We start from the raw sequence: 19622 nt of genomic DNA on the forward strand, positions 1-19622 counted from the left end.
AAGGAACGGCGGACAGGGGCGAAGAACCACCTTATCTCTGTGAACCACCAAGTAAGGTGAACAGCAAGACAACACCGCCAGCTCCGACACCCTGCACGCAGAAGTGATTGCCACCAAAAAAGGCCACCTTCTGGGATAACATAAGCAGGGGAACTTCCCTAAGATTTTCAAAAGGAGGTTTCTGAAGGACTGAAAGCACCAAATTGAGGTCCCAAGGTGGCAATGAAGACTGCACCAGAGGAGTCAAGTGTCGAACTCCCTGGATAAAAGTACGCACCAAGGAAAGTGTGGCCAATGGTCGTTGATAGAAGACCGCCAAGGCCGAGACCTGGCCCTTGATAGTACTCAAAGCCAGGCACTGCTCAACCCCTAGTTGGAGGAAGATCAAGATCCTAGCCACCGAAAAGGAGAAAGGATAAACCCCAAGAGACTCACACCATGCAATGTACAACTTCATTGTAAGACGGTAGATCTTCCTAGAGGTAGATTTTCTAGCTTTTAACAGCGTAGGAATCTCTGAATCAGACAAAACTCTATCTTTCAGCACCTGGCTTTCAACAGCCAAGTCGTTAAAGCCAGCGACTGTAAAGCAGGATAGAAGATTGGCCCTTGGGGCAGCAGATCTTCCCTGAGAGGAAGTCTCTAAGGAACATCGTACCAGCAATACCAGATCAGCATACCAAGACTGGCGAGGCCAGTCTGGAGCCACTAAGATGACTGGAATCCATTTTGCCCGGATCCTGCGCAGAAGACTTGGCAGAAGCTTGAGAGGGGGGAAAGGCATAAATCAGACGATACTGACCGCATGGGGCTACCAGCGTGTCTGTTGCGTTCGCCAGAGGGTCCAGAGACCGCGCCACAAACCTCTGCACCTTCCTGTTGAGACAAGAGGCCAACAAGGCCACCATGGGAGTACCCCACCAGAGGCACAACTGATGAAATACCTCCGGATAAAGTGACCATTCCCCCTGGCCCAATGCCTGTCGACTGAGGTAATCCGCCTGCCAATTTTCCACCCCCAGAACGTGTACAGCAGAGATGGCTGGAACAAAACGTTCTGCCCACCTTGGAATGCCAGCTACGTCTCAAGCCGCCAGAACACTTCTTGTGTCCCCTTGGTGATTGACATAGGCCACAGCCGTGGCATTGTCCAATTGAATTTGCACCGGACACCCTTGAAGACGATCCATCCAATGAACCAGACAAAGTCTGATCACTCGGAGTTCTAGTACATTGATCGGCAGTCTGGACTCTTCCAGTGTTCAGACCCCCTGAGCAGAATCTTTCCCGAGGACCCTCTCCCCACCCGGACAGGCTGTCATCCATGTTAATAAAACAACTATGTACCTGCGCTGCTTATGTCTAAACACCTCGAAATATATGTGATTATATAAAGTGCTAGTGCAAAATTATACTGAGTGCAGCCTTAAAAAAACCTATATATATATTACACAAGTACACACAATAAATATCATATGAAAATACCACATAAAAAAAACTTGTGCAAATAAGAAACTTATAAATACAAATATGTATTCTATACTATATAGTCCATGATAATGTTAAAGTGAAAAAAAGTCTCTGTGTTTTATTTAAGTGCTTCGTGTTCCAATAATATTAAAAAGTGCTCGTGCTCAATCCAGGTGAAGTGGTGCTCCCCTCTCAGCTCCCCACTCACCAGAAGTTGGATGAAAAAACGCCTTATCAGTAGATAAAATGGAGTAGACCCCTCACTGGATCGCCAACAGGAGCAAGGTAACGCACCACAAGCCTCACACTCTATCTCCAGGATATGTTCTCACGATTCATAAAAAGAAAGGGCCATCATCGTGCAGTATATAAGACTTGTTTATTCACACGCAAAACAAATAACACTTACACTGTACAGGAAAAAATATCGCCTTGTGCAAACCCGCGGGACGCCAAACAAATGGCCGTGCGTTCCACCCGCGTAACCGGAAGCCGGAAGCCGGAAGTGGTTGCAGCCGGAAGTGATGTATTACATATTCGGACGGCTTGACGCGTTTCGCTCCGCCAATCAGAGCGTTATCAAAAGCCATCCATGGTGTCAACATGGTGTCATCCATGTTGACCACCATCCAGTCCAGGGGGAGAAAGAATTTGCCCTGGCAAAGTGCCAGAGAACATATCCACTAGACCAGGGACCCTCCCGTACCTTGCCTCAGCCTGATCAGATTGTCTAGACTGTGGATTCTTGTCCCATTTGACCAGAATCTCTCTTTGCAGAGATCTCATGTGGGACTGTGCAAACGGAACCTCCTCGAAGGCAGACACCATCAGGCCCAGCACCCACATGCAAGTCCGAAGGGATGACCGTCTGCTGGACAACAGAAGTTGAATTGCTTCCTGCAGTTTCTGGAGTTTTTCCAGAGGAAGGAATACTCTGGCTAAGGCTGAGTCCAGAGTCAGACCCAGATAGTCCAGATTTGTGGACAGAACCAGAGCAGATTTCTGAGGGTTCAGAATCCAACCAAACTCTCTGAGTTTGCAGAGTAATCTCCATTTGTCCACCAGAGGTCCACAAGTCCAGAAACCAGCAAAGACGTCCCCCCACCCCACATATGGATGAGGGGGCACCTTCATGCTGAGGGAGCCTTGTTCGCAGGTCGGCTTGCCAGACCAGGTTCGTTTGGATCCTCCAGAGGAGGCCCTGAAGGGTTTTGATCCCTTGTCTTGAGACCCTAAGGGACGAAAAAACTTCTTATGAGCCGAGAAGGGGTAACTACGTCTACAACGAGGCTCCTTGCCCTTACTAGACTGCGGAAGAAAGGTACTCTTCCCCCCTGTGAGACCCTTAATGTTGTCAACCAGGGAATCTCCAAACAGGCAATCCCCTAGGAAGGGGAGATCAGATAAGGCCTTCTTAGAAGTCTGGTTCGCAGACAAGCATTTAAGCCAAATAACACGCCTAAGGACCACTGCTGAGACAGACAGCCTCGCAATCAGAAAGAGATATCACAGACAAACTGCAGCCCCTGGACCAACTGCTCCGCCAGCTCAGCAAAGGCAGGGGGAAGTTGCTCCCCCTCCAGGTCCCAGCATAAAAGCTTGACCCACTCGGTCAGAGTTTGCTACATCAGTGCAATAGCAAAAAATGGCCTAAGTGCCGAACCAACCAAAGTATACATATGGCAGGCAACAGCCTCCGCTTTTCTGTCAGTCGGGTCCTTAAAGGCCAGGCACTCCTGAACCGGAATCATGGTTGCTTTGATTAACCTAGACAGGTGGGACAGTCTACTTTTTAAGCAGGAAGTCCTCATAAGGGTACCGCATAGCAAAACGCTTATGGACCACAAGGGGGCATTTTGGACAACTCCACTGTTTAGCGACAATTTTGTCAAAGTAAGCTGGAAAGGGGAACACCTTTGCCGCTCTGGAGGGCTTGTGGGTGCTAAAATAAACGGACGCCTCCGATGCGGCATCAGCCAAATTTGCCATTTTTAAAGTCAATGCAATCAGTGCATTCGCCAGCGCCTTTTTATGCATGGCTACAGGAGCAGAGGAATCATCCTCACTATCTGAGAAATCAGGGTGTGTGGACACAGCAGGGTGATTCGAGTCCCAATCTGATTCAGGATCTGATGAGGTAGATGGGGCAGGTGAAGGCGTGGGGACGCTTTTTGCTAGCCCGTTTCCCGAGGACCAAATCCACTTTGGACTCCAAAGACTCCAGGACTGCCGTCAGTGCAGTAAGGGATTTGTGGGACCCGGAGGGCCCAGCAGCCTCTGAGATGGATCAGATGGGAAAATGTGCTCCAGGGACTCCATGAGTGAAAATGAGGGACCCACAAAAAAGGTGTAAAAACACTGCTAGGGACACTCCCACCACGCAGGCAGCACCACAGGTCGCCAGGCACAGAGCACCAAACGATCCTATAGCAGAGAGGAAGAGGACCCCACCAGACACACCACCCACCAATCAGGCACCGCAGCACCAGGCTATCTGCACACACATGCGGAGATCAGGAGTTAGCACCAGGGGATAAGGAGGAGCTCCCACCACCAAAATCGCAGCCCATATATGATTCACAGTCATGGCCGCAGCTATTAGCAATGAGAAACCACTAGAAAATGGGAGCCAAGGCTACACAAACATGGCAGCCGAATCTACAGCACACAGGCTACAAGAAAATGGTGGCACTGTGTGGCTCCTAGGGCCCCAGGAGGTGGTCCCAAGAGCCCCGAGAATGAGCCCCCACCAGGTACAGCCTCCAAAGGTCGATTGCCCAGTCTCCGGCGACGCGCCCCCCACCCCCATCGCCAGCTCAGCACCCCAGACTGACCTGAAAAGGTGGTATGGCCACCCCATGAGGAAGATGGGTGGGGGGGTAGGACAGAGGCTGGGGGGGGGGGGGCTGTCATCCAGGAGGAACGCTGCAAGGCTAGGTCGTGTGCGACTACAGAAGACGTTTAACTCGCAGGCCAGCCCCTGTCCAGTGGAGCTATGTCGCGGCCAACCTGACAGAGTGTGAGGAAAGGAGAGCCGATCAATGGCATCTTCTCACAGGAGAGACTGTACAGATAATTAGGACACTGATCATCAGTGCCCTGATGATCAGTGCAGCCCCAACAGTGCCCAGTAGTGATGCCAGTCTGTGCCTATCAGTGACACCAATCTGTGCCCATCAGTGATACAAGTCAGTGATGCCTTTTAGTGCCACCAGTGCCTGCTCATCAGTGCCACCTATCAGTGCTCATTAGTGCTGTATATTAGTGTGACCTATCAGTGCCCATCAGTGGTGCATATTAGTGCCTCCTCATCAGTGCCCTTCAGTTGCCACCTCATCAGTGCCCATCAGTGCAGCCTATCAGCGCACATCAGTGAAGGAGAAAAATTACTTATTTACATTTTCTGACAGAAACTAAAAAAAAAACAATGGTGATTAACCACTTCCCCCAAATGGATGTTCCCGTATGTCCTTTGTGTTCAGTGGTCCCACCCCCCTTCTGCCGCCGGCTCTCCTAGGCTCTCCAGTCCCATCACGGAGGCCGGGAGCATTGCAGCCAGCGGCAATGGCTGCCTGGTACAGGGGGAGGAACTGATGTTTTTCCCCTCTCTCTGTAACCCTGGAAACCAGGAGCGACAAGTATTTGTGTTTCTCTTTGTTTGCCTGGCCACCAACGGCCAGAGTAGCAGTCAATTAAAACCGATCTTGGTCTGATCGGCTGTATTGGAGGCCAGAGGAGAGATTTGGGGTTCAATAGACCCCAAATCTCTTCATAAAGAGGACCTGTTACGGCCCATGCTGTCACAAGGGATGTTGTTCATCCCTTGTGATAGCAATAAAGTTATTAGATAAAAAAAAGTGTAAACTTTTTTTAAAAATAAATAATAATAATAAAAAAAAAACGTAAAGCACCCCCGTGCTTACGCGCAATTGTGAACGCAAACGTTACTCCCGCACGCAAATGTAAACGGTGATTGCACCACACATGTGAGGTATTGTCGCAAACATCAGAGCGAGAGCAATAATTCTAGCACCAGACCTCCTGTGCCACTCTAAACTTGTAACATGTAAAGGCGTTTCAAGCGTCACCTATGGAGAATTTTAGGTTACTTTAGTTTTCTGCCATTCCACAGTCAGATGCAATTTTAACCAGTAGCTGACCACCCGCTGCATTTTTACTGAGGCAAGGTGGCTCGGCTGCGCGAACCGACGTAACTGTACATTAAATGCGTGTGGGCGTGCGCTGTTCCTGCGATGTGCTGATTTGGTTTAGAACCGATCAGTCATCAGGTGTCCAGACCAATGATTTTTGGCCTGGACCTGGTGATCGGATCTGACCAATTGCAGAACGTCCTGTGCCTGCGTAATGTAAACACAGGCACAGGAAATGATGCAATCTTTTCTCCTGAAGCCATTTTCGGTTCCAGCGTGAGAGAAGAGAGCATCAACAATGAGTACACCAAGCACTACACTGACACCAGTACACATAGGCACACATTTAACCTCCTGATCACCCCCAGTTAACCCTTTCACTCCCAGTCACAGTGTCACTATACTGTATTCAGTATACAGATAATTTACTGATCACTGTATTAGTGTCACTTGTGAATCCAGTTAGTATGAGAGACAGTTAGTGGTAGTTAGAGGCAGTCCCAGATAGGTTTAGGGTACCCGCCATACATCCCCTAATAAAGATCACCTCCAGTTAACCCCATTTACTGTCACAGTGTCACTATTATATTGTACAGATCTTTTTTTCTGATCACGGTATTAGTGTCACAGGTGACATCAGTTAACGTTAGTTATCGTCAATCCAGGACAGCGACAGATTGCCTGCCGCATATTTAGTAATACATTTTAACCCTTTGATTGCAAGTGACACACACACACTAAACACCTCCATTACTAGTATAGTGTCTGAACGGATCAATATCCTTGATCAGATCATAACTATACTAGTGTCCCCATTAGTTTAGTATAGTGTTCCCAAAACGCAGCGTTAGCAGGATCAACCCCAACACCTGCAATTAGACCCTCCGCCCATCCCCAAGAAGTGCAGTATAAGCGATTACTGGGAGTTTGTGAAAGTCAAGCTACGCAGCTTCTTTCAGGCAAGGGGACGCCAGCAAGTGTGTGCCAGGAAGAGGGAACTCAGGAGACTGCAACGCCAGTTGCAGTCCCTGCAGGACCTTCACCACTGCGGCTGGGACGTTAGGCAGGACCTGGAGGACACCAAGAAGAGCCTGAAAGGACACTTTGAGGAAGAATCAAGGCACCTCGTCTTCCGTTCCAAGGTGGAGAATCTTGAGAAAGGTGAGAAATGTAACTCTTTCTTTTTCAGGAAACTTCACTCAGGACACACACCCGTCTGAGCTGTGGGACGAGACCGGAACACTCCAGAAGGGGAAGGAGGCTGTGATGCAAGTGGTCAGCGACTACTACACCAACCTCTACTCCCCGAAAGAAACAGATACGGCTGAGGCCGACAGGTTCTTGTCAGGTATCACTAACCAAATTGATCCTGCAGGTATGTCGGCAATCAACGCCCCCTTGGCGCTGGAGGAACTGCACTCTGCCGTCAGATCCTTTAGGCAAGGCAGGACCCCGGGCTGCGACGGTCTCCCAGCGGAGCTCTATGTAGCGCTGTGGGATCTCGTTGGCCCGGACCTGCTCAAGCTGTACGAGGAGATGGTGGTGGAGGGCACAATGCCTCCGTCGCTGAGGGAGGGGATGATCACGATTTTGTATAAGCGTAAGGGGGAGAGAGGGGATCTGAAAAATTGGCGTCCCATCTCTCTCTTGAACGTGGACTACAAAATCCTCGCCAAGGTTCTGGCCAACAGGCTGAAATCTGTCATCGGACAGATCATCCACCCGGATCAGACTTGTGGCATTTCTGGTCGCAGGATTGCGGACAGCCTCACGCTTGTCCGGGACACGGTCCAGTACATTCGAGGCCGCCGTGTGCACGCGGCCCTGGTCAGTCTTGACCAGGAAAAGGCCTTTGACCGTGTCTCCCATGAGTTTATGTGCAGAGCTCTGCGCAGGTTTGGTCTTTGGGACATGTTTTGTTCGTATGTGAATGTGATGTACAATGACATTTGTAGTACGGTGTTGGTGAATGGCTGGAAAACTGACCCTTTCCCTGTTCTCTCTGGGGTCAGACAAGGCTGCCCTCTCTCACCTCTGCTTTTTGTTTGCTGTATAGGGCTCTTTGCTGAATGCATCCGACAGAACCCAGAGATCAGAGGGATCACCGCACCGGGACCGGACAGAAGGGTTGTCAAGTGCTCACTCTACATGGACGACGTAACGGTGTTCTGTGCTGACCAGCGCTCCATCGACTCGCTCGTCCAGACCTGTGAGGACTTCGGCAAAGCTTCAGGGGCAAAAGTCAACTGCGGGAAGTCAGAGATCATGCTCTTCGGAAAGTGGTTCCTGCCTTCTTCTGCATCTATCCCTTTCAGCATCAAGGCGGACCTTATCAAAATTCTTGGAGTTTGGTTTGGAGCTGAGGGCGCAGCCCTGAAGTCTTGGGAGGAGAGACTGTCCAAGATGAGACAAAAGTTTGGACTATGGAGCCTCAGAGAACTCACCATCAAAGGGAAAACACTGGTACTTCGCAGCGAGATTCTCCCTGTGTTGCAGTACCTCGCCCAGGCCTGGCCCCCGCGGGTCAACACTTGTAAGGCCATCACCAGGGCGGTGTTCCACTTCATCTGGGGCTCCAAGATGGACAGAGTGAAGCGAGCAGTCATGTTTAAGGAACCCCTCAAGGGCGGTAAGGGCGTGCCCGACATCGCAATGTTACTGGGGGTGTTCTTTGCTTGCAACTGTATCCGCAGGACTTTGGTTGACAGAACTTCGAACTCTGGCGGCAACTCCATGTCCCGTTTTTTCCTCCTGCCTCTTTGGAGGTCCCTTGGATGGGACAGCTCCATCCCCTACAACTGGGACACTCCTTGGTACTACTTGGACACTTTCAAGTTCATCAAGGAGCTGGGGCTGCATGGAGTTAAGCCCGACTTGTGGAAGCCAAAAACCATCTACAAGTTGATCAGAGCATCAGACATTGCTGAGACTGTTCCAGGCCTCCCTTCAGCCACATGCAAAGTGGTCTGGAGGAATGTTCCTTCAAAGGGACTCACCAACAGGCATAAAGATCTGGCGTGGATGGCTGTCCAGGGGGGATTGCCGCTCAGGACATTTATGCATGCCAGAAACTTGTGCAGATACAGGCACTGCCCCTTTTGTATCATCCATGAGGAAACGTCATTTCACGTTTTCTGGGAGTGCTCCTTTGCACAGAGCCTGTTGAGGGCCTTGGAACCTGAACTTAGAGACTTTGTTCCACAGACTGCCATCACACACTTCGGTGTGCTGAACGGACTTTTTCATGGGACTTTTTCCCAAGAGGACATTGACAACGCCTGGCGGGTGTTGTGTTGCTTTAAGGACGCTGTATGGTGCGCCAGAAAGCGCCTTATCCACCAGAGGGAGAGGATGTCCATTGAGGACTGTCGCAGACTGATCCACAGTCTGCTCAGAGACTATAACCTGATGGATCTCATGGAGGAAGAGGAGGTCTGAAGATTTCCTCTTCCCCCACTCTCCCTTGTGTGTCTTTGTCCATTCAATAAAGCTTCGGGCCTGTGATTTCATTCCCCTCCCCTTACCCCACTCTCCCACCCCCCCCCCCCCCCATCACACCTGTCGCTTTTTTGAAATGTTTTATTATTTGATATCGTTTAAGGAATGCAACGTATAGATAACGTATTTTTCAGTTTCATGCTTTAGGGGTATTGCGGCGTCATGCATGATGTGATGGCACGGGGTATCCTTACTCCGCACAACACATCAGGCATCATACCGCAGAATGAATGTATGTGATTGAATGTATTTATTAGTATGACCGGAAATGTATTGTAATGTAGTGTATTTATGCGCTGCGTCGCAGTACAGGGGAGAATGTACCCCGACAAAGTATTGTTTTTTGTATATCTTTTATGCAAATAAAGATTACATTTTCAACCAAAAAAAAAAAAAAAATCAGCAGATTACTGTCACTTCCAATAGACAGCACACTAAACCGCAGCATTAGCAGAGTCAGGCCTGATCTTTTTAGGTAGCAGTTCAAACAGTCCTTGACAATCAGGTGTTTTTTTACCTGTGAGTCACACTAGGTATGTCAGGGCACTACCAATGTCATTGCTAATCAGCGAATTCGCGCATTGGCGCGAACACGCATGCGCGCCCAATCACGGGCGAACGCAGTCCGAAATGTGCGTGCGCCAATGCGCACGCGCATACGCTAGTGCGTAACGGCGCTTGGCGCTAAACGGCCTATTTAAAGCCAGCAATCTCAACAACAAGTTGCTGGATGATCAACAGCCTCCCGTGTTCCCTGTGCCTTGTAACCTGCTGATCGTGATTCCCTGTTGCCGACCCGGACTGTCTGACGTTGTTTCTCCTGGCTCCTGACCCCTTGGCTTACTCCTGGTTTCCTGTTGTCTGCTCCTATACTTGACCTCGGCTTGGCTCTTGACTTCTCTACAGCATACTCCCAGTCTGTTCCTGTTTGCATCCTGCTACTGCCTGGCTTGCCAAAGTGTTCCGGACCTGCTTGGAACTTCACAACAAGCTTTGTTCCTGCTTCCATCTGGTCATCCCAACCAGCAACCCGTGCAACTTCGGGCACAGCACTCCCTGTCCCACTTCCAGGGGTGCTCTGCACCTAGCCGTAAGGGGGAGCCCTCTCTACACTCCGGCTTCGGATCAGGTACGTGACAGTATCATCCAGCCATGACAGAAGCCGAGAGAGGTGTCTCCCCGTTGGAAGCTTTATGTCAACAAGTAACAGCATTAACCCAAGCGGTTAAGAACCTCCAAGATGGTTACTTCCAGATAGAAGGTCGCCTCCAGAACCTGCTAGCACCATCTTTGCCGGCAACCCCTGGTCCATCCGCTGCAGTCTCCGCCTCGGCTCCTTCAGCTTCAGGACCCTCAGCACCTGCTGTGATGGCTCCTCCCCCTGAGCCGAGGGTACCCACTCCGGAACGTTTCTCTGGTGACCGCAAGAAATTCAAGTCGTTTAAAAACGCTTGCCTGCTATATCTGGCTCTACAGCCTAGAACTTTTGCCTCAGAGACAGTTAAATTGGGGTTTGTTATTTCCTTATTATCCGATGAACCCCAATCATGGGCCCACCATCTGTTGGAACAGAAAGACCCTGCCTTGAACTCTATAGACGTTTTCTTTGCTTCTATGGGTCAATTGTATGAGGACCCACAATGCACGGCCACTGCCGAGGCAACCTTCCACAAGTTACAGCAAGGCCGACGCCCTGTGGAGGACTATACCGTGGACTTTCGTAGGTGGGCTGCAGACACGGGTTGGAATGAGGCCGCCCTCAAATATCAGTATCGGCTAGGCCTTTCCGAGACCCTTAAGGATGAACTCGCAAGAATAGAGACCCCCACCACATTGGAAGGTCTCATTCAGCTTTCTATTCAGCTGGACAGACGTTTACGGGAGCGTCGGTCGGAACGTGCACAATTATTTCAGCCATCTTGGATGCTGCCCAAAGTTCCGCCAACTCCGGCACCGCTGCCCACGGCTGCCAGTCCGATTCCCCCTGACGAACCGATGCAGATTGGGGCGGTCCGCACAGCTTTAACTCCTACTGAACGACTTCGTCGCCGGCAAGCAAACCTGTGCCTTTACTGTGGAGGAGATGGACACTTCCTTCGCAACTGCCCGGTGAGACCAAGTAAGGCTCCTTCTCCCAGCTGCATGCATCTCCAGATTCCGGGACCTTCCCCAACTCACCTAGTCCTCTCTGTGTCTTTGCAGGTTTTGGAAGGGGAAGTCAAGCTGCCCGCCATCATTGACTCCGGAGCCTGCAGTTGCTTCCTGGATATCTCTTTAGCAAAGGCCCTTCATATCCCGCTTCAGACTAAAGGCCATAAACTAGAGATCCAACTTGCAGATGGCACCACGCCCAGATCAGGGCCCATTACTCAGGAAACCCTACCCATCCTTTCCACAACTGGCCCCAACCATCAGGAATTCCTTCACTTTGATGTTCTTCCTTCACCCATGTTTCCCATAATTTTGGGAATTCCTTGGTTACGGGCACATAACCCACAGATAGACTGGCTCAAAGGGGAGGTTTCCTTCAAATCAATGTACTGCCTCCAACACTGTATGCCATCTGGAATCCCGCAGTCTACAAGCTGTCTCTCCATTCAACCTGTCTCTAATGCCAGCCAAGAGGTCCCTTCAGTTTATCACGACTTTCTGGATGTCTTTGACAAGAAAAAAGCGGACGCACTACCACCTCACCGTCCCTATGATTGCCCAATTGAACTGTTGCCCGGTGCAGAAATTCCCTTTGGGCGTATCTTTCCACTTTCAGAAACAGAGCTTGAAGCCTTACGTCAATATATTGATGAGAACCTCAAGAAGGGATTTATTCGTCCTTCTTCTTCCCCGGCAGGAGCTGGGATCTTCTTCGTGGAGAAGAAGGATCACACTCTCAGGCCATGTGTGGATTACAGGGACCTAAATAAAATTACCATTAAAAATCGGTACCCTCTTCCCCTCGTTCCCGAACTCTTTCAAAGGTTCCGTACCGCCCGAGTTTTCACTAAACTAGACTTGCGAGGGGCCTACAACCTGGTACGGATCCGCGAGGGCGACAAGTGGAAAACTGCCTTTCGAACCCGCTTCGGGCACTACGAATACCTTGTCATGCCCTTCGGGCTGTGCAACGCCCCGGCCACTTTTCAACACCTAGTGAATGATATCTTCAGGGAATTTTTGGACAATTTTCTCATTGTTTACTTGGATGATATCCTTATTTTTTCTGCCACCCTGGAACTGCACAGAATACATGTAAGGAAGGTACTGGCTACTCTAAGGAAACACGGACTTTATGCAAAATCAGAAAAGTGCGAATTCGAAAAATCGTCTATACAATTCCTGGGCTTGATCATCTCAACAGATGGAGTGGCAATGGATCCTCAAAAAGTATCTGCCATCTTGGAGTGGCCTGCTCCCACAGACAAGAAAGGCATCCAAAGGTTTGTGGGTTTTTCAAACTTCTACCGGAGGTTCATCAAAGACTTTTCTCGCATTATTGCTCCTATTACCCAAATGACCCGGCAACACACCCGTTTTCAATGGTCCTCAGCAGCTCAGATGGCATTTGACAAGCTCAAAGCCATGTTTACCTGTGCCCCTGTGTTACAACATCCAGATCCAGCCTTGCCTTACGTCTTAGAGGTCGATGCTTCAGAAGTGGCCACAGGAGCAGTTCTCTCCCAACGCCAAGGACCCAAGGCGATGCTTCACCCAGTTGCTTTTTTCTCCCAGAAGCTCAGCCAACCTGAAAGGAATTACGATGTGGGTGATCGGGAACTGTTGGCCATTAAGGCTGCTATTGAAGAATGGCGGTATCTGTTAGAAGGTGCAGCACATCCGATAATGATATTCACCGACCACAAAAATCTTGAATATCTCAGAACGGCCAAACGTTTGAGACCTCGACAAGCCAGATGGGCATTATTTTTCTCAAGATTCAATTTTCATCTCACGTACCGTCCGGGCTCCAAAAACGGGAAGGCGGACGCTCTCTCACGGATGTTCCCTGAAACCCCTGTGGATACCACCCCCAGCACTATCCTGTCCTCCCAAAATTTTCTCCTAATGCAACCAGACCTTAGGTCTACCCTGGAATCAGCCTCTGCCCAATGTTTTGTTCCGGAGATCCCTTCACTCGAGAAACGAGGAAAACTTTTTTGGCACAAGGACAAGATATTTGTACCTCAGGAAACCAGACTCGCAGTCTTTAAAGCATGCCACGATCACCAACTAGCTGGCCACTTCGGGGTCCGCAAAACTCTGGAACTAATCCAACGAGCCTATTGGTGGCCAAACTTAAGGCAGGACTGTCAAAATTACGTGAGCTCCTGTACAACCTGCCTTCGTAACAAGGGCAGCCACGTCCAAGCCTGGGGTCTACTAAGACCACTTCCTGTCCCAAGTCGGCCATGGGAAATGTTGTCTATGGACTTCATAGTAGATCTACCCTCTTCAGACGGATTCTCCACAATCATGGTGGTGGTGGATCGCCTATCAAAAATGGCCCACTTCTTGCCCATGATAGGTACTCCTTCGGCCATGGACACTGCACACACTTTTGTGAAAGAGATCTTAAGGCTACATGGTCTACCCGGCAGTATCGTGTCCGATCGTGGGGTACAATTTACCTCCAGATTCTGGAGGGCGCTCTGTAAGGTCTTAAACATCCAGGTCTGCTTGTCTTCAGCTTACCACCCTCAAACTAATGGCCAAACTGAAAGAACTAACCAGACATTGGAGCAATACCTCCGCTGCTTTTCTACCTTTTCCCAGGACAACTGGGCAGTCTTACTGCCATGTGTGGAATTCGCTTATAACAACTCCATCCATGCCTCCACTCGTCAGTCTCCATTCTGGGCGAACTACGGATTCCACCCATCTTCTCTGCCTACACCTATGCCCGAAGCTACTGTACCTGCCGTCCAAGACAGGGTAGCCCTTATACAAGAAAACTTCCTACTCTTACAGGAAACCTTGCAAAAAGCACAAATGGATTACAAGGAATTCTATGACAAGAGGAAGAAGGACAGTCCAGCTCTGAAGGTAGGAGACAAAGTGTGGCTCTCCACAGTGAACCTTAAGTTGTCCTGCCCATCCAGAAAGCTGGGTCCGAAGTTCATTGGCCCCTTTTCGATCAAAAGGATGATCAATCCCGTGGCCTTTGAACTTTGTCTTCCAAGCACATACAGGATTCACCCAGTCTTCCACGTCTCCCTGCGAAAGCCTGCAAATCCTGGCCCCTTTCCTGGAAGAGATGACTTGCCTCCACCTCCTGTTACGGTAGATGGAGAAACTGAGTACGAGATTGAATCCATCTTGGATTGCCGGAAAAGAGGAAGGCAGGTTCAGTACCTGATCAAATGGAAAGGCTATGCACCTGAGGAGAGTTCGTGGGAACCGGCGAAGAACATACACGCTCCCAGACTCCTGCGAGTATTCTTCAACAGATTCCCTGAAAAGCGATCTTACTTGGGCATCCGGAGGCTGCCCCTCGGGGGGGGGGGCACTGTCAGGGCACTACCAATGTCATTGCTAATCAGCGAATTCGCGCATTGGCGCGAACACGCATGCGCGCCCAATCACGGGCGAACGCAGTCCGAAATGTGCGTGCGCCAATGCGCACGCGCATACGCTAGTGCGTAACAGAGCATGGCGCTAAACGGCCTATCTAAAGCCAGCAATCTCAACAACAAGTTGCTGGATGATCAACAGCCTCCCGTGTTCCCTCTGCCTTGTAACCTGCTGATCGTGATTCCCTGTTGCCGACCCGGACTGTCTGACGTTGTTTCTCCTGGCTCCTGACCCCTTGGCTTACTCCTGGTTTCCTGTTGTCTGCTCCTATACTTGACCTCGGCTTGGCTCTTGACTTCTCTACAGCATACTCCCAGTCTGTTCCTGTTTGCATCCTGCTACTGCCTGGCTTGCCAAAGTGTTCCGGACCTGCTTGGAACTTCACAACAAGCTTTGTTCCTGCTTCCATCTGGTCATCCCAACCGGCAACCCGTGCAACTTCGGGCACAGCACTCCCTGTCCCACTTCCAGGGGTGCTCTGCACCTAGCCGCAAGGGGGAGCCCTCTCTACACTCCGGCTTCGGATCAGGTACGTGACAAGGTACCTATAAATTCATTGGCCAAAATGTCCAAACAGAGGTAAACTAGTGAAGAGGCCTACATGATGCTGAGCATGACAGAAAATAGCGATGGGGAAGCCTCACTGTCAGAATCAGGCTCAGTTTACGAACCTGTAGAGAGCAGCAGCACCCTGACAGATAGCTCTGACAACAGAGTAGTAGTCCCTGCTAAGGCCAGGCATACCCGACCACATTCTTCTGTTGCTGATGTGCAACAATCGCAGAGTTCTCACCAGGGTTCACACCAGATCAGCGTACCAAGCCTGGCGAGGCCAGTCCACTAAGATGACCAAAATCCCTTCTGCTTCGATCCTGCGTAGAAGTCTTGGCAGAAGCTTAAGTGGAGGGAAGGCGTAAATCAGATGATACTGACCCCATGGGGCCACCAGCGCATCTGTGGCATCTGCCAGAGGATCCCTTGACAGAGCCACAAACCTCTGCACCTTTCTGTTGAGCCGAGATGCCAACAGATCCACCTTGGGGGTGCCCCACTGGAGACACAGCTAATGAAACGCCTCCGGATGAAGGGACCACTCCCCCATGGTCCAACGCCTGCCGACTGAGGTAAACCGCCTGCCAGTTTTCTACCCTTGGAACGTGTACGGCGGAGAGGGCTGAAACAAACTTTTCTGCCCGCCTTAAAATGCCAGCTACCTCCAGAGCCGGCAGGAGACTTCTTATGCCCCCTTGGTGATTGACATAAGCCACGGCCATGGCATTGTCCGATTGAATGCACACTGGACAACTCTGAAGATGATCCATTAAAAGATCCAGACACAGTCTGATCACTCAGAGTTCCAAGACATTGATCGGGAGTCTGGACTCTCTTCCAGTATCCAGATCCCCTGAGCAAAATGCTTGCCAAGGATGCCTCTCCGGCCAGACAGGCTGGGTTCAGTGGTGACCACTGTCCCATACAAGGGGAGGAACAATTCTCCCAGCCGAATCGCCCGAGAACGAAGCTACCATATAAGGGACTCCTTTGTGCCCCCACTCAGCCGGATCTGATTGTCCAGAGACTGTGGAGTTCTGTCCCATTTGGTCAGAATTTCCCTTTGCAAGGACCTTGTATGGAACTTTGCAAACTGAACCACCTCGAAGGTAGACACCATCAGGCCCAGCACCCGCATGCAAGTCCAGAGGGATGACCATCTGTTGGACAGCAGGAGGTGAATTGCAGCCTGCTATCTCTGGAGTTTGTCCAGAGGAAGGAGCACTGTGGCTAAGGCCGAGTCCAGAGTCAGGCCCAGATAGTCCAGCTTTGCGGACAGAACCAGAGCAGACTTCTGAAAATTCAGAATCCAGCCGAACTCTGGCAGAGTTCGTATTGTGAACTCTAGGTTCTCCACCAGAGCAGAGGGAGACTCCACTCGCAAAAGGAGGTCCAAGTAGCCCAGTACCGCGATCCCACATTGGCGTAGCAAAGCTAGCACCTGGGCTAACACTTTTGTGAAGACCCGAGGAGCAGATGTGAGACCAAAGGGTAACGGCACAAACTGATAATGCTCCTCACTCACAGCAAAGTGGAGAAAATGCTGGTGACTGGCACACATTGGAATGTGAAGGTAGACATCCTTGATATCGATAAAGGCGAGGAAATCCCCCTGACGCAGGGATGCCACCACCATTCAAATGGACTCCATTCTGAACTTTTGTACCCGCACAAAGCAGTTTAGCGCCTTGAGGTCCAGGACTGGACGCACTTTGCCTTCCTTCCTGGGAACTGTGAACAGGTTTGAGTAAAAACCCTGAAAACATTCCTAGGTCTGAAAAGGGACAATCCCCCTTTAAAGGAACAGATCTTGTACAGGCCCTGTAAGTGGTTTGGGGACAGGCGCAGGTTGGAAGGAAAAAACCTTGCCAGGAAAAAGAGCAAAACTCGATCTTGTTGCCGGACTGAATGACTTTGTGGACCCACTTGTCTTGCACCCGGGAAGTCCACAGGTCAAGAAACAAGGGAAGACGTCCCCCCACCCCTGATACAGGTGAGGGTGCACCTTCATGCAGAAGCAGCCTTGTCCCTGGGTCTGGAAAAGCCCAATCTTGGCGTGCCTGACTAGGTTCATTTGAATCCTCCAGAAGAGGCCCTGAAAGGCTTCGAGCCCTTGTAAGTCGACCCTGAGGGACGAAAAAACGTCTTACAAGCTGAGAAGGAGGGCCCACATCTACGACGAGGTTCCTTGCCCTTAGTAGCCTGCGGAAGAAAAGTACTCTTTCCCCCTGTGAGACCTTTAATGATGCCATCCAGGGTAGCTACAAACAGGCGATCTCCCTGAAAAGGAAGATCAGTCAAGGCCTTTTTTGAAGTCTGATCCGCAGACCAGTACTTGAGCCAAAAAACACGCCAAAGGACCACTGCGAGCCATCAGGGGAGCCGCATCTAAAGAGGCATCACCGATAAACTGCAGCCCCTGAACCAGCTTGTCCACAAGCTCGGCAAAGGCAGGTGGGGAGCTGTTCCACCTCCAGGTCACGGTGTAGGAGCTTAGCCCACTCGGTCAGAGTTTGCAACACTAGGGGCAATGGTGAATACCGGTCTCATTGCTGAACCAGCCAGAGTGTATATAGTGCGGGCCACAGCCTTCGCCTTCTGGTCAGTTGGATCCTTAAAGGCTAGGGACTCTTCAACCGGAATCATGGTTGCCTTGTTTAATCGGGAAGCCGGAGGGTCCGCCACCGGTGGCACAGTCCACTTCTTAAGAAGGGACTCCCTATAGGGGTAACGCCTAATAAAGTGCTTAGGAACCCCATGGGGACGCTTTGGTCGTCCCCACTCTTTAGCGATAATTCTGTCAAAATAGACAGGGAAAGGAAACACCTTTGCCGCTTTGGAAGGCTTGTGAGTGCCAAAGGGCACCTGCGCCTCCATCGCAGCTTCAGCTGTGTCCTCCTTCTTCAGGGTCTCACGCACAGATATAATCAGTGCATCCACCCGCGCCTTTTTGTGTGCGGTCGCAGACGTGGAGGAATCATCCTTACTATCTGAGGATTCCAGGCACATGGTTGCAGACCCAGCAGGATGACCCGCGTCCGCGGTGACCAAATCAGATTCAGGATCTGATGAGACAAACGAGGCAGGGGAATGCAGGGGGGTGTTTTTTGCTCCCACAGCCGAAATTGCCACCCACAGGGCTCCACCGTCATGGCTGCCACTATTTTCAATGGCAAACCACAAGAAAATGGCTGCTGGACTGCACAAACATGGCAGCTATATATAGAAACACACAGGCTACAAAAAATGGCGGCCCGCGCGGCAGCACAAAGCTTACAGGGACCCAGGAGGGAGACCAGGGCTCAAGGACAGTTCCAGGAGCCCCCACCAGGTACAACTCCCCCGTCTGCACAATCGATCGTCCGGTCCCCAGCGGCGCAATCCCCGGCCCCCATCGCCAGTTAGCGCCCTGCCCCCTTCCCAGGAAAGTGGCCAAACCACCAAAACAGCCCCAGCTTGGAGGGGGGTCAGGATGATGGACTTGGCAGGGGGGGGGGGGTGCCTGCGGGAAGGAGGGGAACCCAGGGGTCTGACCGTCCCTAGGAGGGGCCCACCGTCCACCCCAAAACCCTCCAGGGGGAGAGGGGGGACAGCTACTCACAGTACCAGGAACCAGGCGGGCACTGCCCCAGACAGAACCCCTCTCTATCCAAATGGGGGAGCTGTCGGCCAGAAGGAACACTGCGACTCGTGCTGAGACCCGGTCGTATACGACTTTGCGAGGCGTTGAACTCGCAGGCCAGCCCCCGTCCAGTGGGGCTATGTTGTAGCCGACCTAGCGCGAAGCTGAGGTCCGCGCGCACTCGCTGGCATGGCCACTGGATCTAGATTATCCAGCCTGTCGCCCAATCCGGCAGTTGATTGTAGATCTCACAGGAAAAAATCCAGGAGGAAAAAAAATTCTATCTAAAAATTTTTTGCCAGGACCAAAGATCCCAGCAAGAAAATAGGTCCTTACTCCTGACTAGGCAGAAAAAAACTGAGAGGCTATAGCAGAGAGAGGGAGTATACCCCCTGGGACTGCCCATGGGTGTAGACAGAATTCTTTGCTGCCTAGTGTCCTACTGCTGTAGGGGGCAGTAAAACCCAATGGTTATGAATATCAGGAGCTGTGTCCGTCAATGAACGAAAGAGAAAAAAAATGTGCCCCTGTCCCCCCCCCCGTGCAAAGGCAAATGCACACATCAGTCCCACATGCACTCAAACAGCAATGGTCCCACACATGTGAGGTATTACCCCGAACCTCAAATCATGGGCAGTAATTCTAGCACCAGATCTTCTCTGTACATCTAAAATAGTAACCTGTAAAGGCTTTTAAAGCGTTGCCTATGGATAGTAAAGTTTTTGCCATTTGTGGCTATTGCACAGGCGTGGACAATTTTATAG

The 19622-nt window shown here is 50.9% G+C and overlaps 2 protein-coding genes across 2 annotated transcripts in view; one reads left to right on the forward strand and one right to left on the reverse strand.

The window, feature by feature from the left end:
- Positions 1-19622, reverse strand: part of LOC309547160 (uncharacterized protein) — a gene marked incomplete at its 5' end in the record, with an annotated part of 72241 nt that overhangs the window by 8939 nt on the left and 43680 nt on the right. The gene's annotated exons all lie outside the window — the stretch shown is intronic.
- On the forward strand, positions 6879-9059 carry LOC309546617 (uncharacterized protein; the record flags this gene model as incomplete). Its single annotated transcript, XM_082246356.1, has 2 exons — positions 6879-6969; positions 7678-9059. Exons 1-2 carry the CDS (start codon positions 6888-6890, stop codon positions 9057-9059), a joined length of 1464 nt encoding a protein of 487 aa, XP_082102482.1. The 5' UTR covers positions 6879-6887.

The sequence above is a fragment of the Pelophylax lessonae genome (assembly GCF_965119305.1).
Source record: "Pelophylax lessonae genome assembly, chromosome: 2".
Classification (NCBI taxonomy): Eukaryota; Metazoa; Chordata; class Amphibia; order Anura; family Ranidae; genus Pelophylax; species Pelophylax lessonae.